General features: G+C 38.0%; 1 protein-coding gene across 3 annotated transcripts in view; it reads right to left on the bottom strand.

The window, feature by feature from the left end:
- LOC128864501 (dual oxidase maturation factor 1) overlaps window positions 1-25,860 on the bottom strand; it is a 93,812-nt gene that overhangs the window by 43,435 nt on the left and 24,517 nt on the right. For 2 of the 3 annotated variants that reach the window (XM_054104196.1, XM_054104195.1), the window contains exons 2-3: window positions 17,413-17,647; window positions 5,547-5,733 (exon numbers count right to left, since the gene is read on the bottom strand). In XM_054104196.1, the coding sequence (XP_053960171.1) occupies window positions 5,547-5,711 (165 nt within the window). In that variant the 5' untranslated portion in view covers window positions 5,712-5,733; window positions 17,413-17,647. The remainder of the gene's footprint in view (window positions 1-5,546; window positions 5,734-17,412; window positions 17,648-25,860) is intronic. The other variant, XM_054104197.1, reaches the window with a different exon arrangement.

The raw sequence follows: 25,860 nt of genomic DNA, 5'->3' as shown, positions 1-25,860 counted from the left end.
CTGAATACTGTTGATATATATTCAAATTATGTGCAATGAAACATTTTGTATGATCATTTCCTTTCACATTCATCTGCAAATTTAAGGCGTTCTCAAAAAATCGGGGCTGTACGAAATGTTGGTACTATTAAGAATCAGAAATGAGGAAGGACCTAAAATTTCAGGCCCATAACTGGATATACATATGACGAAAGTGATGAATACTGTTTCCGCCTTTATTCGCTCATGACCGTTTTTTTTTTTTATCTTAAAACGACGTTTTAATCGACTATATAAACATTATCATTCAGGTTAGAGACATCACCATTGACGTTGAGGATCTCAATATTGAAGCATTCTTCGTCAATTTGCAACACATCTGGTATCTAAAGGATTGCATTTTATTAAAATTCAAACCAGTAACCACAGAATTAGAGGTTTATTTGACACTGTCTTCCTACAGGAAAAACTGCTATGGAACATTTTTCGACACGAAATAAAACGGCAACTCAATGATTCTTTGAAGAGAACTAATTTTTTAGTGATCACGGATTCGGTTGCAGTAGAAATTTTTATCGATTTTGCAATATTATAATGATGCCTTTTCTTTTTTGTGGCAAATCGAAAAAAATGTATGAAGATGAGATTCGAAAGCCTTTAGCAAATTTCATCAAAAAATATAGTGAGATGTCGATCGTGTATGCAATTTACATAAAAAGCAATGGTCCAGTCTAGAACGCTGCAGAACTGCAAACAGAAAACAGTCAAACTTTCTGCTACAACTTGGAAGGAAAGACGTTCGGTAGATGGCCAGTATTATTACAGGACACAACCCATTGGATCAGCATATGACCACCATTGGAATCATTGAGGACCCGTTGTGCCTGTCTTGCTTGCAGGAGACGGATAGCAGTGAGCACTTTCTCTGTGAGTGACCTGCCTTTGCTAGAGCAAGGCTACGAATTTTGGCTTTCGATGCTGTGAGAATGAGTAATATTCGTTCTCTAAAACTGGAGGATATTTACAGATTTGCCAAAGAAACTGGAAAATTCTCACAGGATTAACTACCTTTGTCTCTGTCTCTATCTACCCTCTTTCCAGAACTCTAAACCTGGGTGTTTTAAAAGACACCAAAATTCTTGGTGCTCCTTGGCTCCACCTATTCAAATTTCAATTTCACAGTGAAATGTGTCTCCCGAATTTGGAAAACTTATTATTTTATAATATTTCGAAAAAAATGCAACCTCAATGGTATTCGGCTAAATTTGCTCAAAGGTCTCCTGTCGAAATATTAGTGGGAATCTTTACTGAAATAGGGATCGTTTTTTTGTAGTTTTATCTATCATTAGGTGTCCCATCGGCCATAATGATCACCGAAGAATATACTGAAGAGAGAGTGACTAAAAGTTAGACTTTCCATAAAAATAATACCGCTATCCACACAAGCTAAGCAACAAGATGGTGGTCTCAGCGATATGATATTGAAGTTCCTGGAAGGTCAACTTACTGGCATAGAAATTATTTAGTAGGTTCTATTACGTTACTGGTTTGCCAAAAACAAACACTTCTTAATAATAAGAATCTGCGAAGGAATTTACTAAAAAAGCCTAATTAAAAGTAAGCCTAATCGAATTTTAAAACTTGCAGAAATTACTGCAGCTAAGATCTAGCAAAATTTGTAAACTAGGAAAATATGTAGGCATCATTTTTTTAAGTAGGTAATATATACTACACACTACTACATACCTACTTATTTCTAGATTTAAGATATGGTAATATAGTTATGAAACGCAGTGTAGATTTGTGTTACACACACCCACTCGTATTACATAACAACAATTTTTGACACGGAAATCTTTTATCTCGCAATTCAACGTCGTTGTCATTTTTCGAGCTTGATTGCAGATAATTGGTTCTGATTTAAAATGTTATTAAAATTAATTAAGGCACTTGTTTGAGTTTCAAGGCTGTGTGAAAATATTTCTTGCTACAAGTTTCCTCATAAATACTCTATGTACATGAAAAGTGCTTTTAATACCTCTTTTTAATATGGAGAAACTCTAACTTTATCGCAACTAGCTTGGCAAGCCTTCTTACATGGAATAGTTTTACATTTCATTATTTCCAAATTCGGTAATCTACGAAAAACGTTTACCAATTGTTCCTCCCGCAATTTATGGGGTAGAAAATATGATATTGAAAATAGGCCACTGACGACAACAGTGTCGTTGTTGTGGCCACTAGTGAGTACTATATTTATTGAGCAAAATTAATCGATTCGTAATCGAGCGGAAAAAAAATCAATTATGTATGCACTAGATGATAAGGATAAGGGCATTTTTGAATAAAACTATTTGCTGGATAATGTCGGTCTGAGCCACAGATTGCTCTTCCTTGTACTTTCTACTTAAATACAACTCTTTATCAGAGGGCCAAAACTCCTTTTCCTTGATGATAGTTGAGTCATTAATTTATAGAACGTGGAAAGGCCTCCTTTTCAAAAATTTTGTTTATAATTTGTTACGCTAGCTTTCGGTCGCTACTACTCTGGTAGGGGTACAAAGAGACGCACTTCTCTACGTTTTCTTAACAATTTGATTGCCAAGCTGATTTAATGAAAATTTTCACTACAGCCCTGAAAGATTTTGGTGGAAAACGATATAAAAATAATATATTCTGATTTCTGAGCGTTTTTATAACCCTTTTTATATGTCGCACGATTTTGTAAGAGATGATTTTGTTTAATCGAGTTAAAATCGTAAAAATCTTCTTGGCGCTATGGAAATTGGACTATAGTTTTTATGTATTGTCGCAAGATAAGGTCTAATATGAAACAGTCCCTGTCATACGCATTAGTGCAGCGTGGCAACCCAGGAGTTATTTGGTGTAGAACTCAATGCGTTAAAAGGGCGTCGGAATTCCCGATCGTTGGTTTAGTTCAAGTTTGTAGACATTGGCCCCTATTATGAGCAACATTCGATCTTCAACTGTAGTCGAAAGTGCTGATCGAACGAATTTTCATTTGGTATTATGGTGCTCATTCGTTGAAGAATAGGACTATTGTGAATTTCGATCGCTCGACGCATTTACAATAGATAATTTTTTCTCAGCTGATACAGCAAATCAAAATAAAATAAAACCGATGGTGTTGAAATTGTTTGCTAACATTATTTTTAAAAGTTAAAACAAGTATTTTATGTGAAAATGAGTACAACGGAGTTGTGGTTCGACGATTCATCGGACGATGAAAGATTAATGGAACTAGCTAGAAGTAGAAAACAGTTGAGGGACGCATCCAACCCCCTAGAAATGGCTTCCACTGAGTAAATTTAGAATTTTCAAAATGTGTTGGCGTACTTAATATGACAGAAATTTCCTTACAGATTTTTAAAGAACTTTAGATTATCTAAAGAGGCGTTTGTGAACCTACTGTCCAGTACAGAAACCCAGTTGCAACAGTGCACCCGAGCCAAATTGATTCCAAATATTTTAAAGCTAGCCACAGTTCGGCGAGTTTGTGCTCAGGGATCGTACCAATTGAGTATTGGTAATAAAAGTATGCTAGGACTTGCTCAACCCACTGTGTACGATGATGCTGAAGATATTGAAGTGGAGTCAAATAACGGAGAAGTAGAAACATAAGAAATGAAATTTTGAGAATATTATAGAAAAATCTAAAAAGTATTAAATAGAAACCTTTACGCCACAGTTTCTGTTTTATTTTTGTTTTAAATTTTCTTTATTCAATTATTCGTCATTCGAAAAAAATATGAATTTCAGTTCCTCTACGTATTTCAGCCCATACCTGCCAAGGGAAAATAAAAATGTATTTCTATAAACATCACAAAAAAAACCCCATTATTAAGCTTAATGCATTTTGCTGCCGTTCTCACTGGTGGTCCCAAGCAATTCAGCTCCGTTGTAAATTCCTCCCATTTTTTTGCTGTTTGAACTTTGGTGCAAATCCCTTTTGCGAATTGTGGATTAGCCTTTCTAATTGTTGTTTGGTACTAACGACTTCCGACCTGCATAAAATTAACAAAATTAGTATATATTTATTATTTGGTTACTATAAAACCATAAATAATCGCAAACAACTTACACAAGTTTAACAAGTTTTCCCACAATGCGCTACACAATCGAAAGCAAAATTGCATTCGACTCTAAATTCGGTAAACAACGAAAATTTCGATAGGGTTGCACCGCTCATAATACCAAATTGACATTCGATTTTCGATCTTCGACAACCAGCGAATATCGAAGATCGAATGTAACTCATAATAGGGGCCATTAATGTCATATCTCTGGCACTACACCAGTGAAATTCAAGGGAGATTAAGGAATTACATACGTCCAGAATTTTCAAAAAATTAATTTTTTTTTATTTTGCAGATTATTATTCTTTATAGTTTTAGGCGTATTTCTGTGGACGTCGATTTTAAAAATTCCCCATAGATAAAAAGTTATGGTAGAAAATGTAACTGCCCGACGAGAGTTTGATCCGCACAGGTAGCGACCTCGAGCGAAATGCACTTGAAAGTTTAAACTCGTTTTTCTCGAAACTAAAGGCTGGTTAAATTTCAAGGGCCGATGATGAATGTGAACCAAACCTAAACGTCAACGACACCGTTGGACTGCTTTCTTTGGGGTTATTTGACAGAAAAGGTGTACATCGATAAGCCAGCAACAATCCAAGAGCTAAAATCATCGAAAATTTGGACCATCGGGTGGAGGTGTGACGCCGAGGGCCGCTGCGGCCATTTAGCCGATATTTTGTTCAATACGTAATTGAGCCATACCAGTACTATCATAGTAAAGGGAAATTACAATAATTTTCTAAAAAAATTGTATTTTATTCAAAATCAGCACCGGCCCTTAAAACTTAGCCACCCTTTACTTTTTCCGGCACGGTCTGCATGATAACTCATATAGTTTTTAATATTATTTGATGCGATTTCTTTACAATATTCGAAAGTGATTTGATTTTTGATATTTTTATTACAAAATTTTATAAACATGATTAAAGTGTGACATTTATGACGTAAAACGCTTACTTTTTTTAAAATGCCGGCTCGACAGACTAAAGAAATTAGTTTACAAGAATTTTTTGTCTATTTACGGATCCATCAACATTTCAAGTAGCAATGATGCAGACCATTGAGCAACTTTTTTTCATTGTGCTTTCGGTCACGTGATTCTTTATATACTAATTTTTTTAAAGAAAAATTAAAATATATTTTTATAAAGTTTAAGTACTAATAAACAATATATAAAATTCTTCTATATTTATTTCTATTGTTATCCCTCCTAAAAACAGTTTTTATCTTAGCGCATTTTTGGTGCTACTGGACGTATGTAACCCCTTACATATTTAGATTTTTTTTCATTGAGCTTGTCCAGAGCTGTGTTGCCATCCACTGTCATGGGTTTCACCACCAAATAAGTACTTATTTTTTAATTTTCTCACTAAATGAATTTTCCGCAAATATAAAAGGAGTCATCAGGAGTTATTAGCTGATTACTTATCTTGGCTTAATAGAGTGCAATAATTCAATTGAAATATTTACCTGTTTCCTCACACCCGGAAATATCACTAGAAAGGCAACGTAAAATGTTGCAAATAGAACTGAGACGGCAACAATGGATACATCGCCTGTCACCGGCGTTCGGTTTGGAAAGGAATATAGTGTAGGTCCACCGTCGTCACGAAATGCATCAAACCAACCCTTCATGCTTTTTTGAAATTGTTGGATTCTGAAATAACAAAACACAAGCACATGGAAAAAATACTATGAAACTAAAAATATTACAAATCTTATAAGTAATTGGGTTAAATAAAAAAAAAATTATTTTAGTTTACATTTTGTGCCAACGAGTACAAAAAGTTATAACACAAGTTGACAAATTGAAATTCTCAACAAACGAAAATATTACCTACAAATATTCTAAGAAATTACATAGCTTTTTAATCTATGCCCACACGTCTGTCACACTGGTCGTGTGAAGAAGAAACTTCTTATAGAATGATCCAAATAATTCACACCCAAACTCATTTCAAGTGAGTGATTTATATAAAATTCAATTATGGGGCATTCAGCACATGAAGTGGAGTGGCTGTGAATTTGTCCGCATATCAATAAACAAAGTGTTATAACTGTTGTGTTACACCCCATGGTGCTAACGAAGCATATAACGTCAAAAAGACTGCTGAACTATTGTGGTCTAAATTTTTTTTAATACACCCATTGAATATTTTTCAATTTGTTCTATGTAACAAAACATGTGTGTATGTATGTGTGTATTTTTTGTTGTGTTTTTTTTTTTCGTTGCTACAACTTATCTAATTATTAATTATTTTGGCTTGGTTGTATCCGCGTTTAACAAAACCCAAAAATAAATGATTTGCCCAAAAGCCAAAAACTCATTAAGAGTGCCAAACAAAGAACGGAAAATACGAAAAATTAAAGCAATTTGTAGCGGTCAGAAAGAAATACAAACACATATGTATGTTTCACATGTAGAGATATACTCGAAAGGGTGTACAAGTGTTGAGTGACGAATGCAAATACATATGAACGCATTAACGTACAAAAGTTTTACAGCGAACGAAGTGTGTAGTCGAACGCCTGCGGGTTAAAAGTCGCAAACATAAGTATTCTCTAAGTTTAAGTGCCAAGCAAGCTGATTTTTGCTTTAGTTGAGATTGAAGTGACGTCTGGCGTTCGATGTGTTTGGTAGAACAAACAAGAAATTGAATAAAAATTTAGAAGATGAAACAAAAGCTGAAGTTTTTGCTAAAACAGCAACCGGTTCCAGTTGGTTTGTATTTTTATTTTTTCACGTTTTATTGTTTTGCAGTATACGATTTCTTCTATAGCTCACTAATGTACAGCACCGATTGCAAAATTGCAATCAAATTCAGTGTGTGACTGTCAATATTTATACAGATACAAACATACATATTCATATACACGATTAAACTGTCTCAAGCAAACACTTCTTATACCCTTCATGAAAATAAATGGTACGTTAAATTTGGATCGAAGTTAGTAACATTGAAAAAATAAAGAGTTAGATATTAGCTTCATTTATTATCACAAACCAAACCAAAAAATTTGCCAGCAACAAAACGTTTAGAGAGCAGCTGGAAATATTTTCATCTGCAAGAATTATCCATCACTAAAATTATATATTATTATTTAAACGCATATCTGTATGTGCAAGGTGAGGTCCCAAATAAACAAGACTGAGCAAAAATAGAAACGGCAGGAGCTTTGTTCTGATAACTTCGAGTTTATTTATTCAAAGTAGCCCCCCCTGGCCGCGATACACTGTTTTGCGTGATCTAGAAGCTTTTCGAAAGAGTGTTTCAGGTCATTGAAGGATGTCGGTACAACCTTTTCAATGACCTCTACGGACGCAAAACGTTTTTCTTTCATGGCCAAATGCAATTTTCCGAATCAGCAAAAGTCACAGGGAGTCATATCAGGCGAATACGGTGTGTGATTGCTGGTTAAAATGCGATTTCTAATCAAAAAATCAGTCACAAGAGTGGATCGAAGAGATGGTGCATTATTATGCAATAAACGCCAGCTTTCTCCTTGGCGGTATTCAGGGCGAACAACAAACGTTTCAAAACGACAAGATAGAAAATTGCATTCACGGTTTGTCCCGTTGGCACGAACTCCTTGTGGGCAATTCCCTTGAAATCGTAAAAATAAATGAACATCGACCTGATTTTTGACTATTCCAAATGCGATTTCTTTTTGCGGCGGCTCGTCTGGGGCCTTCCATTCGGTAGTTTTACTCTTAGTTTCAGGTTCATGTTGGAAACACCACTTTTCATCTCCAGTTACAAAATGATCAGATATATTCAACTCCGATTCCATGAATTACAACTATGATTTAGGTTAATTTTGATAAATTTACGAACGATTTCGATGGAGTTTTCGGTGATTACTGATTTATGTCGGCCCGTATGTTCATTCTCATGTATGTGCTCACAACCATCTCTGAAACGTGTAAGCCACTCATGAACTCTGGCACGAGATAGACAATCATTGCCATAAACATTTTTCATCAATTCAAATGTTTCGGTAAACGTTTTACCAATTTTAAAGCAAAATTTGATATAAGCTCTACGTTCGAAACTCATTTTTGTACCGATGACACAAACATACCGACACTTTAGACGCAATAACTTAGCTTCCACTGAACTGAATGTCACCGAGCTGAAGTTCACTGAAAGTCAGCTAGAGATGTAATTTTCAACGCACTAACTCATTAAAAAGTTGGTGCCATCAAAAACATTTTTATGACGCCAGTCTTGTTTATTTTGGACTTCACCTTGTGTGTCTGTTTTTTTTTTTTGTTTTAGAGAATCGCTTAACTTAAACACAACAGATAGTTTTCAAACCTTAATCTAATTTATCTGCTTGTTAGCCTGTTGTATGTGCTCTTTTTGGTCTACGCATCTCCATCTAAAGCTGCAATTAGTGGTGTCGTACCTAACCATAACCATAGCAGTCAGCTTCGCTGATCAAAAATATGGCCATTACTGTAAGCGGATATATGTGTATGTATGTATCATACCATAACGCCGTAACCATAACCGTAGCCGAATGCATCTATTGAATTTTGGTTTCCCCCATAACCGTAAGCAGCTACGAAATACTTTACTTTTATTTTAATAAAATATTTGCTTTGAAAAGTTAAGTACTAGAAACGAATGACGAAAAATTAATTGGCTTAGGGGAATTTATCCGTGTTTTATGTCAAAATGCAAATGTTCCAATTAATTATATATCAATATCAGCTGTTTATGGTTACAGCATGACTAATCGACAAACACTGCAATGTTGCGGCTATGGCGTTATGGCTACGGCACCACTAATTGCAGCTTAACGTGAGGCGATTCCTTTCTTCTAGACGTTATATGCACGAGAGCAGTTGGAAGAGAGTTCGGGTAGGGCGAGTTATTTTGAGATATTTTTTCTCTGTAATTTTAATCGTCGTCGGCCATGAGTACCTGAAGGTCTCTGTGTATGAGTTTTTGACGTCCCATGACGCTGCTAATATTGTTCTAAATATCTCAGATCGTACCCTTTGTGTCAGGTACTTTTTAAGAGCTTGAGAACTTAAAATAATAATACAAGACAGAAATAAGGTTGGGATATATATTTTTTTTGTTTTGTACTATAATTTTCTAGATAATTTCATGGGATTTATTTTTTGAATATGATATCGGACAAATGTCCGCCGCGCCTGAGAGTTTGATGGTCGATTCAATCAGTCCAACTTTTGACAACTTTTTCGAATAAATCAGTGGTAAATGGTGGCTTGAATATTGCAATAAATCGATTATATGGCAAATTGCACCGTCTTATTGGAAACAAATGTCGTCGATGCCGAGCTGATAAATTTTTGGAAACAAAAATTCAGTCAGGCTATCGTGTTGTCCATTTAAGGTAACGGCAGCTACTTCTTCAAGCCTTATTGAACATAAATAGCATTCTCAACTGTCAAACCATAGTTATCGATATCGATAATACTCATGCAGCTAAAAAGAACACCCGTATATCTACACCCATATATCATATTGGCTTTAAAATGGAATATATCATTGAACGAGAGTTGCTATTTATATTTCCCGCCCAATAATAAAAACACAATAAAAGCATCGTATGGAATTTCACCAGACATCTTGAGAACCTGGACGTCACCGATGACATCTGTCTCCTGCTTCCGAAGACGGACAAACTAGCCGCGCTGCTACGTACTGTCGGACTGGAGGCCAACATCGCCAAGACCAAGGCCATGAGAGTTAACCACAATAACACACGGCAGATATTGGTTGACGGATGCCCGGTGGAGTTCGTCGAAAGCTTCTGCTACCTCGGTTGTATCATCACGGCAGATGGTGGAGCAGATGAAGATGTCAACTTCTGGCTAAACAAAGCAAGGGCGGCATTCGGGCGAATACATATGGTATGGGGAAGTTCGCAAATCTCCAGGCGCGCTAAACTACGAATATTCGGCTCATGCGTGAAGTCCGTTTTCTTGTACGGAAGCGAAACATGGCTGGTCTCTAACACCATCACACAGAGGCTACAATCCTTCATCAACAAATGCCTCCGCATCATCTGCAGAATATTCTGGCCAACGTAACCATTAGTAACGACGCACTGTGGGGATTAACAGGGAACCCATCCTTAGGCAAACCGAAGGCCGAAAGTGGCGATGGATAGGTCACACATTGAGAAAACCTCCTGATAGCATCACGATAATGGCTCTGAACGGAAACCCATAAGGTTGCAGTTGCCGACATCTCATGGGACGATGCAAAAACAACAGCACAGAATCGTGTTGGAAGAAACTTGTCGAGGCCCTATGCTTCCGAGAGGAGTGAACAATGAAAAATAAAAATAAAAACACACTGAAATAATAATGAAAATAGGTTTATTGTTTTTCAAAATTTTCTCCTTCGAGGTCAATACACTTCTGCATTTGCTTGAACCAATTTTTGAAGAAATTATTCCACTCAGAAGTTGATAACTCCAAAACGAACAGTTTAAAGGCAGCTTCTTCGGGCGTTGAAAAACGTTGACCTCGCTTTTTATTTTTAACGTTCGGAAACAAGCCGGAATTAGATGCCATATCAGGGATGTAAGGCACAAGACCCATTAACTCAAACTAGTGAGTGTTCAGAAGTTCTCTGTGTGAGACGATAGGTGGTATTGATAACTCCCATTGTCTTGGGGAAGGGTGACTCGTTTTCACCGGAATAAAACCCACTAAGAGACATTGAAGTCCATTTATTTATTTAATTATTTAATGATTCAATCCTAACACAGCAAGGATAAAACTTATAATTATTAGTACCAGTCATAATGGGTTAGCATTTTCATGGTAAAATTCACAAAGAAAAACGAAACAAGTCAACATTACTTATGATTAAAATTTAAATTATCTTTCTTTTCACACTCGAGCTTGACTTGTTTACAGTAGCACAGAAAACAAACTATGTGACATATCACGCTGAAATTTGCCATGTAAGCTTATAACAGTCCTACATAAAAACAAAAAATTTATTTTTGCCATATGTCATCCGCGGACCGTTTTATTGATAACGTCTCGTTCATATTTGAGCAGAAGGTATGTCGCCTGCTTTCGAATCCCAAAAACTGATTTCTTTTTAGAGAAGATTTAAAAACAAAGTGTACCTAAGGCCTTAGAATAGAATACAATGCCTTAACGGCAGAGCAGCGCATGTCGGGTATTTGCTAGTTTATACTAAAGTTTATATTGTTTTTATGATTGATGACAATTCGTGTGAGAATTAAAATTGAGGTGGAAAATTAAATTAAAGAATTGGAAGAATGATGTCGAATTTTTATTTCATGTAGTAGATTTCACGATGCCAGTAACGTTATTTTGTTTTACGATATACATATGTATATAATTAAGTACATGGAGACACGACGGTTTTAAAAACATATGCAGAATGCTTGGAGAAATTGTCAATTTTCAAAAGAATTTATATAAACGACCTTTTTTCCTTAAAAGAAGAAATGTTGGCTGAAGCGAAAGGTGACGCAAAGTAAAATAAAAATAACTATTTATTTAAGCGAATTAAAATGAATAGAAAATCGAACAAAAACAGAAGCAAAATGAATGCAGCTAAAAATAAATATTCACATGCGACGTGGGTTTTTTGCTTGCGCTCAAACAGTTGCGGATGCTTCAGAATGTACAAATTTTTATTGCTGTATATTCAACGCTTAGCGTTTTAATTAAAGTAGAAAATTTGCTTCATCATTTATTCTATGATTAAGAATTTAGCTTACGTAAATTTCACGTGGTGTTGTTTTACTTAAATTAAATGTTTTTTATGCATAGGTTTTTGTCACTCAACGCAAATCGCATGCCAACACTGCAGGAAAGTGCACTGGTTTCAAACTAGTGTCCTCCATAACTAGTTTAAACTTCGACTTTTGGCGTAGGAGCACCACTGTGTTCCAACGTGGTCGGCGATGCTTGCAGTATGAATTTCGTGAAGACCGTCGAAAAACGTGTGTTGCGCCAAAAAATATTTGCTGCTGTGCGTCAATTAATAATGCACGATCGTCATGTTATATATATATAATTGCCGCATACACCCTTTTTGGGTGTTTGGCCGAGCTCCTCCTCATATTTGAGGCGTGCGTATTTATGTTGTTCTACAAATGGAGGGAACTACGGTTTCAAGCCGACTCCGAACTGCAGATATTTTGAGGAGCTTTTTCGTGGCAGAAATACATTCGGAGGTTTACCATTGTCTGCCCAGGGGCGACCGCTATTAGAAAAAACTTTTTCTTCATTTTGGTCTTTCACCGAGATTCGAACCTACGTTCTCTCTGAACTCCTAATAGTAGTCACGCACCAACCAATTCGGCTACGGGGGCCGCCCATGATCGTCATGGGACATATCATAAAATAGAGGCTTCCTTGATCAACCGTGGTACCAGCATACATTCAATATTGGTCAAAATTATTTGTTCTCGTTGGGTACCGCATAATTTGAAATTCCCTAATTCTACTCGTTTAAAGAAATGTCGAAACAGCAATAGACAGTATGGGTGTTCCAAGGCGAGCTTAATCCCACAAAAGTTGTTCGCGGAAGAACCACCTTAAAGCAAAAAGTAGCTTCGTTTTTCAGAAAATCTGGTATCTGGCCATGTCTGTATCACTAGAAAAATTTAAAACAGACAATTCGCAGTGGTGCACAATCGTTTGTTTGCCAGAAGTTTCCGGACAATTAAGAAAAACCAACCCCCGAAGACGAATCATCCTTCAACAAGACAATGCAAGCTCTCAGCAATCGGCTCACACAAGAGCTACTCCAGTCTTGACAAACTTGTGAAGGGAGATAGTTTTTTTAATAAATTCGTCTCTCGCCATATGTTTTCGAAATCCCTAACACTTGACTGAGATGAAAAGAAATCATAGAATCAAGCAAGAACAAGTGAAATAATTGAGACCCTATGCACCAAAGAGTTTTCGGGATTCCAAATAAAAATACACAATGCAGCCTTTTTAGCCTCTTTATCCACCAATAAGAAATTGTTTTCAACATCTTAGGAACAAGCTAACATATTCTGACGAAATCTCTAGGTTAGTGCACCATAAAAGGGGTTTGAGAAGGCGTTAACAAAGCTCTTAAAGAACTTAAATACAATTTATCTGAGCTGAAAGAGGAAGCCGTTGCGGGTTATCTAAAAAATTCCGATCTAAATAGAGGTACGTAAAACAACCTCCAATACAACAGGTTCCTGTACAAGATGTCAACAATAAATGGTGCAGATCAAATAAAAGCAAAGCACTCGCTTTTGCCAACCATCTAAAAGAAACTATGGATCCATTCAACCTTAGCCGGGACCATTAGAGACATCAAAGATTTATCTTCACTGTCCTTGCCCTATGCACAAACCGATGGCCTGGGTAAAACTAACTGAGGTCCAGACTGAAATGAAAGGGATATAAAACTCAAAATACCCTGGTCCCGATAATATTGTTGCTGGACTATTAAAAAACTTCCCAAGAAATGCCTTTTATTTTTAGTTTCGCTTTTCAAGAGCAGTTTTAGGCTGTGCCATTTTCCAACCCAGTGGAAATGTGCTGAAATAATAATGACACCCAAGCCAAACAAGCCTTAAAATGAGGTCGATTACCCTGTTGTCAATATTCTCGAAAATATTTGAGAGAACATTTCTTCGAAGATTACTACCAATACTGGAAACTCAATCAATCTTTCCCGGTCATCAATTTGTTTCAGGCAGATTCACGGTACGCCAGAACAATTCCATCGGGTTGTTACAACCATAATTGAATGTATGGAGGGGAAAAGCGAAGTACTGTTCCGCAATATTTTTGGACATACAGCAAGCATTTGACAAGGTCTGGCGCTCAGGATTGTTATAGAAACTAAAAAAGGTACTACCCACACTTCTCTACCTCTTCCTGAGCTCATATACGAGCTCGTATAAGCCAGAGGCATTTTTATGTTAATATACAGGGAGGGCCTTCCGATATTTACGAAATAAAGGCCGGAGTTCCACAAGGCAGTGTGCTTGAAGCAACGCTTTACACAATTTTCACTGATGTCATACCAATACTAGAGAATAATAGTCTCACAGTTGCCACCAATGCGGATGACACCGCCTTTTTTTCTTCCTCCCACGCGATTTCTGAAATGGTTCAAACGTAGTTAAACGAATTAGAAACTTGCCTTCGGAAATGGAACATCTTGGTAAATGCCTCCAAATCTGCTCATGTTACATTCACACTGAGGAAGAAGATTGCCCTAGTACCAGTCTTAACCAAGCTTTTATTCCAAAAGCCAGTAGCGGCGGCCGCCGTAGCCGAATGGGTTGGAGCGTGACCACCGTTCGGAATTCAGAGAGAACGTAGATTCGAATCTCGGTGAAATGAAGAAAAAGTCTAATAGCGGTCGCCCCTCCATTTGTGAAACAACATCAAGACGCATACCACAAATAGGAGGAGAAGCATGGCCAAACACTCAAAAAGGGTGTAAGAGCCAATTATACATATATTCTTCTTATTTTCTTGTTCCCTCCTTTCGGGAGCATAGGGTCTCGACAAGATTCTTCCATCATACACGGTTCTGTACTGTTGTTTTTACACCGTCCCATGAGATGTCGGCATCTGCTAGTTTGCGCAGCATCGACCTTCTCCAACTGTTTTTTAGTCGACCGCGACCTCTGCTCCCTTACGGCTTCCAGTCCAGTGCTATTCTCGTGATGCTATCTGGTGGTTTTCTCAATGTGTGACGCCACTGTCTGCCTTTGATTTGCCTAAAGATGGATTCCTCGTTCGTTAATCTCCACAGTGCGTCGTTACTGATAGTGTTTGGCCAGAATATTCTGCAGATGGTGCGGAAGCATTTGTTGATGAAGGATTGTAGCGTCTGCGTGATGGTGTTAGAGACCAGCCATGTTTCGCTTCGTACAACAATACAGACTTCACGCATGAGCCGAATATTCGTAGTTTAGTGCGCCGGGGGGTTCGCGAACTGCCCCATACTGTATGCATTCGCCCGAATGCCGCCTTAGCCTGCAGTCGGCATCTTCATCTGCTCCTCAGCCGAGGTAGCAGAAGCTTTCGACAAGTTCCACCAGGTAGAATTAAAGCGCCAAGTATCTCGGACTACATTTAGATAGCAGACTAAAATGGCCACAACATATCACAGCTAAAAGATCTCAACTGAAAATAAAAACTCGTAAAATGTACTAGCTGCTTAGTCTGCAATCTAAACTAAGTCTAAAGAACCAAATTCTTCTGTACAAGACTATGTCGAAACCGGTTTGGTCATATGGTATTCAAATCTGCGGTACTGCAAGCGAATCGCACGTAGATGTGATCCAAAGATATCAGTGAAAAACACTCCCACGAATAGTGTATGCTCCGTGGTATGTAAAAATTACGCACATACACAAAAACTTAAATATGCCAGTGGTAATCGATGAAATAAAGAATACAGCGCAAGATTTAAAAATAGATTACACTGTCATCCTAACACTCGCGCCATCAACTTGTTAGACAACAGCGAAGAAACACGATGACTATAAAGATAACATCCCTGGGACTTGCCGTTTAGATCTTAAGCCTAATTTAATAATGATAGTTAGTTTAAAAATTCTTTAACCTATTCAAGTCCGACGGGTGGGGCAAGATTTCCCAATTCAGTCCCTCTTAATATTTCTGGACCGATTTAGCAAAGTGTGGACTGGCGTTGTCATGCAACAAAATCAATTTGTCATGTCTGCCGTCCCATTCCCGCCGCTTTTCTCTGAGAGCTCGATTCAAATGCATTAGCTGCAATCGGCAACGATCGCCAATGATGGTTTAAGGAGTTCATAATAGATGACACACTTCTGATCCAAGCAGATGCACAACATAACCTGTGAAGCATGAATATTTGTTTTCGCTATCGATGGATCTGGTTCACTGGGCAGGCTCCAACTTTTTCGACGCTTAGGGTTATCATATTAGACCCATTTTTCATCGCCAGTGACGATGCGATGCAGAAAACCTTTTCTTTTCTGCCGTTCAAGAAACATCTCACACGTCACCAAACGTCTCTCGATATCCCTCTCCTTCAATTGATGTGGACTTCAGTTACCTGCTTTCTGGACCACTCCCATCGCGTGCAAACGTTTGCTGACGATTGATCTGTTAACACCCAACTCTTGAGACATATCATCAAGAGTTGGACATACGTCTTCATCCAATAATTGTTGGAGTTGAGACATCATTACCAAGTAGCGATTACAGCTCAGGGTGAGTTTTAGCTTCATCCACGATTCCAATCTGCACGGTTCATAGCAATCGATCTGCAGCTCCTAACTCGTAGCTTTTTCAGGTAAGCTGTGGCATGGACAAGCCAGGTTAACTTTGGACGTCCTCGAGCTGGGATCATTAGATAATTCATTGTTAAAAAATATTTTTGGAGGCGGCTTTCTTCCATGCACACAGTGTGTTCTAACCATCGAAGTCTTTGAGATTTAATTTGTTTCTCCAACATCTTCTCCCTAGCATAAGTTTAGCAACTCATAGTTGTAGCGCATTCGGTACGTTCCATCGTTGCAGCGTAACACCCTTCGGATCACTTTTCGTTCGAAAACTCTTAAGCTCATTTCGTCTTTACTTATCAATGTCCAACACTCGCGCCCGTAGGACAACACCACTAGTATTATTGACTGGTAGAGGCGGAGTTTACATTAACGTGTTAGCAGCTTAGACTTCACCAATTTTATGTGGGCCTAATAGTCTTTGTTTGCTGCCATTATTTTGCCTTGTATTGTGTCGTAACTACTGTTGCGATTTTTTATTAACACTCCCAAATATTTGAAGTGTTGAACACCTTCAAAGGTAAATGTCCGAGCTGTTCTAGTTGAGTATCTTCGAATTTTTGCGGTGCCCCTGCGCCATATTTATCCCTCACGCCGAAATTGACACTTTGGAAGCGTCGAAATCACTCTTTACAATGATGTGATGGGGCGCGATTACCATAAATATTGATCAATGTACGACACGTTTCAGCTGTACTTTTCTTTAAAAGTCTAATAATGAAGCATGACTTCCCGCAAACGCTGTTTTTTCGGGACGAACGTAGACATTTTTGACCTCAGATAAAAAAGGATATTTATGCATCAAACGAATGTCAACTACTGCGATCGAGGCCTCACATAACAGCTTCAAATCACCAGTATATTACTAGAGCGAACACAAAAATAGTATCAGCAGCGACACCTCTTTTACGAGGGCGGAAACTTATACCCATACCCAATAATAATATTTGAATTTTGTTTGGAAATAAAAATCTTGGCGTTAAGCCAAGCTATCGAAACACCCTTTTCATCTTTTTACACTTACCAAACTTGTCTAGAATGTACATTCAATTATAATCTAGTAGGTGAACAATTGCTGCTTGTCTCCTTTGTATGTCTGTATGTATGTTTGTTTGTTGCAGCTAATCCGACGTTGATTTCAATTTACTTTCAGTGACGAAAATAAATTATGACTTGAAATATTTCTCAACAGATACAGGTATTTATGTATTTATTAATCGAAAAGTGTATTTTTGTTGCCGCAAGTTTGTAAGTCGGTGCTGCAAAGAGAAATATATAATAAGATAAAATTATTTCATTATTTCTGTTAAGGATTTAATTAAAATGCAATATAATTTTCCATTTTAGCAAATCATTCTAATTATTCACAATTGACAAACGCAATTATTGATTTTTTCCGAAAATTTGCCTTATGAGTTGCACGTGCATATATTGTAATTATGTTTATGTACTCGCTCATTGGTGTTTAATAGTTTAATGAAGTACATACATATTAGATATTTGTATGTATATACTCGTATGTGTGTATGTAATTTTAGTGAATTATTCTTTATTTTTTATTGAACAAATATGGCTCCAATTTTTGTTGTGGAGTAGCTCAAAAATTGCTTTTTGTATAGACATAGCGCAGTTTCTATAAGAAAATGGAATGTATATAGATATATAATTGGCGCCTACACCCTTTTTGCAGATGTTAACTTTGTTTGCGGACAGGGAATATATTCACGTACGGGCAAGCGCTTCAGGGTATACACTCAGTCCCACAACTATCCGTACCCTAGCAAATTACTGATTTTAAACCATAAAACAGAAAAACTTAATACTTTTTATTATTTTAGGGTAAATATACGCAATAGCAGAAATAGGCGTATCCTTTTCGCAAATTTAGGAAACGTAAGTTGTTTTTACAAAATGAATTCCGCGCATGAAAAACTATTTGAAGCAGCGTTCCTATGTCCACCCTAAAGGTCCAAAAATATCAGTTGCATTTGCAACAAAATATTTGAAGAAGTCGAAGATGTTCATAAATAAATGGCAGCCACGGTAAACCGAAATTAAAAACATTGACGACTTACCCAGACGAAACTTCCTTCCGGTAGATCGGCAGACAATATAGAACGCTCACAGTACGGCAATAAGGCTGAACACTCTAAACAAATGGTCAAACAAGGATTATGGTCACGGTAAAATCCTGGCTGGCACTTTGGGGCTTCCCGGTCTGGTGCACTATGCACTGCCGCCTACACTTGTCATTACAGAGTTACGACCCTCCTACCCTCAAGGGAAGAGTGGGAACGGGACGATGTAAGACAGGGCGAGTCCATCCATGTATACACAGATGGCTCAAAGCTTCAGGGCAGGGCATCTTCGGCTCCCCGACTACTGTAGTGTTTTTTAGGCTGAACTGATGGCAATAATGAAAATCGCGACACTGATACAGTGTGATGGGATATCCGGCAATGATATCTACATCTTCACTAAGAGCCATACGGCGATAAAAACCCACACAAAACGGTCGGCAACCTCCAAGGCAGTAATGAAATACCGCACATCTCTTAACGAGATGGCTGAGTCATTTCACTTAAAGATAACATGGGTTCCTGGCCATCGCAATATTGATGGTAACTGTAGAGCCGATGAACTAGCAAGACTCGGCATAAAATTTACCGATGAGTACTTCGTACATGAGTACATGAGTACATAGGGATACCCTTACAAGCATGTAAGCTACGCATCCTTGAAGAAACTGTAAGGAAATCAAACGAAAATTGGCGTAATGAAGCCACCTGCAAAATCGCCCGTCAACTGTGGCCGACTTTCAATGCTAAACGCACAGAATCTCTGCTAAGCCAAAATAAACACAGTCCTAGCACACTGATTTCAGTAATAACAGGGCACTGCCTAATAGGTAGACACGCCCAAAAGATGGGTGTGCAAAAACATGATTTCTGTAGAAGTTGTCTAGATGAGAAATCTCGCACCTACTGTGCCACTGGTAATTCTAAGTAAACAATTTTTTATTGAGTTGGAAGATCTCAGATCTGCAGAAATTAGAGATAATTTAAAATTTTTGAAAAGCACACACTGGTTTTAGAAGTGATAGGGACAAGCTCCCCACGCGGCATCACAATGGGCTATGAGCCTGAGTGTCCCACAGGGCAACCGCTTCAACCTAACCTAACCTACCCAGACGGGGCCCAAAAAAACACCTCTCCAAAGCAAGGTCAGAGGGTCATTGATTGGTTTATTACAATTCCGAGCTTATTATTACGCGAAGCTGAAGACCTCAAATTCCTAATTAAAAAAACCCGCTGCTCTCATTATCGCACATTGAAAAAAGATTTGCAGGGGCTAAGGCAAATTCAGAAAGGATTTGGGTAGACGTAATATTCATAGATGAATCGTTCTTTAGGGCAAATATAGGGTTATTCAATAGGTGCGCTTCAACTTTTTTCCGATAGGGAGGGCGAACGACGCAATATTTTTTATTTTTCGCTTGTCATTTGTAAACTTCATTAGTATACATTTCATCATGGAACGCTACACACTTGAGCAACGATTGTAAATCGTGCAAATTTCTTATGGCAATAATCGTTCTCTTGCTGCTACTTTAAGAGCATTACGGCCATTTTACGGTCCATTTAACAAGCCGTCCCGTTTTGGGGTTATGTGAAGTCATTGGTCTACAGTAACAAGCCGGCGACGATTTGTGAGCTCAGAACCAATATTGAACGCGAAATTGCTGGAATTTCGGCCGATTTATGCAAAAGAGTGGTCGAAAATTGGGTTCAACAATTGGACTTCGTAAAACGTGCACGCGGTGGTCATGCAAAAGAAATCGAATTTCATACTTAAATGTATATGTTCAAACTCGATAATAAAAAAAAATTAGTTAAAAAAGTCAAACCGTTTGTGTTTTATTCAAAAAAGTTCAAAAGTTGAAGCGCTCTTACTGAAAAACCATAGTTGCATACGTCGGTCCTGGTATACTGCTGACAATCCACAACTTCAGCAAAGCGTTAAGCGTAAAATTAATATTTTTTTTTTATTGTTTGAAAAAGGATTCGATCGTTTATTTTTGTTTACCGCCAACTTGAATACAGTTTTGATGAATAAAATTTACCATCAGCGGCGAAGATTTTTCGAAAAACTAGCCAACCTTGAGTTTTACAAGAAGACAACCACCTCAAGCATCGAAACCGATGGTTTGTAGAGTGGAAACAGCAAAATTGGGATTGAAATGTTGGATTGAACTTCACAGTCACCTGATTCCAACCCGACTGAAAACGTTTGGGCAATAGTTATGCAAAACTCAAAGGAAAGCAAAGACGGTCAAACGGTTATCAAGGCGAATTCGGCTGATTTGGAGCCATTTACCTCCGCAAGTTGTACAGAAATTAGAACAAACTATAACTCGAAGATGCGAAGTCATTATAGTTAATGATGGTGACTAAAGATTTTATTGAACATATTGCTTTTTATTTAATTATAAGCCCATACAATGTAGTTTCTTAGAATCGAATTGGTCAAATGGTTCCAAAATTATGACTGTCACAGACTGTACTTTAAAACACTATTTATTTGTCTTAGTACTTTTTTTCTTTTAGTGCAACTCCCACTGAAGTATGCATAAACCACTTAAGAGAAGAGGTTCGTTAAGTTTTAGTAGAGTGCGCCAAAAAATTATTAGTGTTTACATTTATTAATCAGTTTGTCAGGGTGAATTCAAGTAATTTCGTAATGCCATTGGAGATACGTCAAGTTAATGTGTCCTTAAAATACTGCGAAAATTGCTTATAGAAATTGTTGGAACATTGCGCTTGCCTAAATCTACCATTCAAACGACGCTGAACACACGCTTTTTAGTTGCGACGGATGGCTCGCGGAAAGAAATGCTCTGAGGAAGCAGATTGGAGACATCGCGCCGAGCAACATAATCAGCAAACTGCTCGAACGCGAGGACAACTGGAACGCAATAAAGAAATACATCGAGAACGTACTACGAAAAAAAAGATTTAACTTGACAGATTGCAACAAAGCGAAGCCGCACAGACAGCGATACAAGAAGACGATCCTATAGCATGAAAGCAATAGCACGAGCACGAGCCAAAATGAAAGCTGGCTACAAATATGGTGGACCCAGACGTGAGTGAATAGAATTGGTCCTTTATGAATGCCGTGCTGGGCCCTCCCGAAGTAGTATAGAAAGCAGTCCCGGGAAGGGCTTCTCCCTAGAAGAAGAGAAAGGATCGTTTTAGTGGTCACACCACACTATGCAGTAAACGACGGTAGCTGTAAGTGAGAAGGCATTTTGAACCCTAGTTCACCCACAAAAAAACCATTGAAACGATTATCAAGAATTTTAATGAGACGGCTAACTTTGAAAATAAAGTAAGAACCAGTTGCTCTTTCAAACTCACTGGGACATTGCAGAAGCATATTTACAATCAATATCAGAAGATCCTAAGCAGAGTACTTGTGAAACTGGTTATAAGTGATTTTAATCTAGAAACTGGCCGATGCTACATAAAAAAAGGGATATCTTTTGTGGAATACCAAGAAAGAAACCGTTTTTAAGGGAAGCGAATTAGGCAAAGCGTCTAGCACGAGCACAAAATTTGGAAACAACTTTTAATGTAATATAATTTTTTGACTTTCAAATCAACCAAAATAGGGGGTGTATGTAGACTTTAGTCCAACACTGTATGACGCTGGAAAGCCGACCATCAAGACGTCATATCAGCGTTTCTCACCACCAATAATATACATTCTCGATTTGAGCTATAAATATACTTTTCGAACTTTCAATTTTCAGTTTTGACAATTAGTTAAATTTTAAAATGAAAAAGCAATTATTTAAAAAAAATAAAAATAATGCCGCACACATGTTGTTTGTGCAGGATAACTCACGGAATCAATATGTCAATGTTTTGCGCTTCATCCGATAAATCGTAGCTTTAATATTTGCGAATATATTGTATTAATTTTTATATTTAATTACTGGTAAAATGAATATAAAACAATTATAGCGTTGAGAGTGAATGGATTGTTGTCTCCATTCTACAGCACTAATATACATACATACATATGTATATATATAAAGCAAATGGATTTTGACAAGTCAAGTACAAAAAATCACAAACGGGTTAATGTATACTAATAAGCAAAATGTTTGTTTTCATGTTGTCAAACGAGCATACGTCAAATACTTATTCTACTTTGCTTACTACAATTTTTTTTTAAGTAAGTATTGGTAGGTAAGTAGGTAAGTGAAATGGTTGCCAGTCTGGCACTCCTCAAGTAGCACTAAAACGCCGTTTTCATATCATAATAAGACCTCCAACAGGCAGATATCTAGTACCAGCCATAGCTGTTGATATACTGGATAAGATTGATGGGATTTAGGTTGGCGCATTGCCCCAGGCTGGAAAGGAGCACCCAGTGACCTTAATCGTTTAGCTGTCAAAGTAAGAGAAATTGCTCAACAGTATCCTTCTCTGAAAGGTCCCCACAGCTGCTGCAATGGAGGTTACATGATAACCCTAGCTTTTCCGTGTGTGTGCCGATCGTCCAGTAACCGGTAAACGTAGCTACGAGTTTTGATTGGCGAGAGGTCCAAAGGACTTTCTGCGTCCTTTGTTATTGTACTGGGGTCAAAGGCTTACCGACATCGGCATCCCCCTTTTAAAAACTGTCAGGGGGATGCCGATGACCGGAGAGGAGGTTTCTGAGCCCAATTCAATCCCCTTCCTGGCAAGCTCATCAGCAATTTCATTTCCCTCTACGTTCCTATGTCCAGGAACCCAGTACAGAGAAATGTTACCTACACACCCAAGAGCTTTAATCTCCTCTTTACAGGAGTTTAATAATTTCGTTCTGCAACATGGCGTCGTCAGAGCCTTAATCGCGGCTTGACTATCGGAGAAAATATTAATATCTGCCTCGCTCGCGCGTTCCCTAAGCATTTTGCATGCCTGCAGGATCGCAAAGACTTCTGCTTGAAAAACACCAATAGTAACCGTCAGTTTAAAGGAGATGCATAGATAAATAGACTGATTTAGAGAAAACCCCTCGTCCGACTCCCGATTCTATCTTGGAGCCGTCAGTGCAGAGGTGAAAGAGAAGTAGACAGAGGTGCAAGTTTCGACCCAGATTTTCCGCTCGATTCAATCCTGCCTACTTGGAAAGATTGCCCTAGCACGACCCTCAAACTCTAGTTTGCGGATAGAGAGTTCTGTTTGAAGTTCGGAGAAATACGGTGTTAACTGCCCGAAAATGCTATCATGTCCCTTGAGAGATTGCCGTCCCATCCTAATCCCAATAAAATTTTAAATAGTATTGAATTCGATAAAAGCTCTCATGTCGGATGCATTCCTTGCACAGAGAGTTCTTATGAAGCCAATATGGAAGAAATCGAAATTACGAAAAGCTCTTTATGGAGTATTGAAATAGATTCACTTCAGGACAGAAGCGCAAGCCACAGGTAACGACGAAAGGTAAAGACAAAAGAGATTGGCGAGACTGCAGAGATTTCAAATTGATAAGCAGGTATCTAGAGTAATATGAGGGTTTGGGGTTAATGAAGGTGGCGTACAGGGCAACTTAAACAGCGCCTTAGGAAGCGAAGAAAACACAGGCCACTGTCAGATATACCACCAGTTGTGGGAGCGTCGCACACAGTTCTCGATGATCTTACCTTAGCGGTAGGAAGTATGATGTTTTGATCTCTGATAGAGATCAATGGGTAAGTCCATATAGCCTATTAATGGAATTTACGCAGCGTTCTAGATGGGGTATTAAAATGGACTGCATCCCAGAAAGGCGGTGCAATGCACAACATCTTGAATAATATCAAAGAGGTAAGGTAAAGACATGATAGATCAGCGAGAGAGTATATGAATAATGAAGGCGGTGTATAGGTTCAAAATAAACGGAGTCTGGGAAAATAAAGAAAACCCTGTCAGTGTTCTCGATACCAGCGGACAATCGGTTGCCTTACGTTAGCCACGGTAGGAAGTATGATGTTTTGATCTCAAGAGATCAATAGTTAAGTCCAGAGAACCTATTAACGGGATTTCAGTACATTCTCTACACGGGCTGATCCAGAACCAGAAAAAAACACTAAGTACTACTATGCTACAGAACAGATGACTACAGTATTCTTAACGGAAATCTAAGCCATCTTGAATGCAGCATACTGGCTGGAATTGAGAAAAGTGACTGGATAGCAGTATTGGAATTTGTAGTGACAGTCAAGCTGAGCTAAAAGTCCTTGCTAACCCACGCTTCGCTTCGCAATTCGGCGGTGAATGTAAGACAAAACTGAACAGTGATGCAAAACACAACCAAGTTGGTCTTATTTATGTGCCTGGGCATTGTGGTATTACAAGGAACGAGTTGGCTGATAAACTGGCTAACGAAGGCTCTGCAAGCGTATCATTAGGCGCTGAACCATTTCTAGGGGTCAATTCTGCATCGATTGAACTTGGGATGGACGACTTCATGAGATCTATTTGTAGAAGAAGTTGATCTAATTTGGGCTCCTGCAGAGTAGAGAAGTGCTTTGTAAAGGAACCAAGCAGGAAATTGGCAACCCTTTTGCTAAAACTTAGTAAGAGTGACCTTTGGCCAGTATATGGCTACCATGGGAATTATTGGCGGCCCAATATGCCTCTCCTGTCGTGAGAATAAGGACATACCACAGCATTTTCTCTGTAGCTGTCCGACGTTTTATGGAATCAGTATTAGGCTGTTGGGGTGCGATGCACTGAGTGTGGATAAAGTTCATATTCTTACTATTCCGAATCGCTTACGATTCATCAATGAACTGAACTTTACCTCAAAAATTACTCCTAAGTTCAATATTTCACTGCCGATCTCAAGCAACAATTAGAATAAAATAAGATGGTTTCAAATGAGAAAAACACCGGGCGAAAGTAATATAATGTTCTAGCTTTTTGAAATATTGCAAAATAGTTGAACGATTTTTATCAAACTCAGTTTGGAACATTTGTGAATCAGATGAGAATAGATTTAAGGTCATCAGCACAAAGTAAAAACTTGGCATGTGGAAAACAGTTTGATAAACAATTCAAATAGCAAAGGATCCAAAATACTATCTTATGGGACTCCAGATGATACAACAAAAGGATATGTCTGATGATTGTCAGCAACAACAACACATCTACAATTCAAGAGAGAGGACTCCAACCAACGGAGAAATATGGAATGGAAGCGAAGACATGCTAATTTTTTAACAAGGAGTGAATGCGAAACTCTGTCAAAGCCTTAGAGAAATCCATATACCCAACATCGACCTGGAAAATTTTCTGAAAGGCTGATATGCACTTTAGTTAGTATAAGCAATTAAGAATCGTACCATAAAAATAGCATCGCAAAGTAAAAGAAATGCAAATGAATAAATCGCAAATACATATTTTTGCTGCAGGAAACGCTTGAAAGGTTACAAAAT

This window comes from Anastrepha ludens, chromosome 5 (assembly GCF_028408465.1).
Source record: "Anastrepha ludens isolate Willacy chromosome 5, idAnaLude1.1, whole genome shotgun sequence".
Classification (NCBI taxonomy): Eukaryota; Metazoa; Arthropoda; class Insecta; order Diptera; family Tephritidae; genus Anastrepha; species Anastrepha ludens.
The sequence above is the reverse complement of the archived record's forward strand: the minus strand, read 5'-3'. Positions and strand labels throughout refer to the sequence as shown.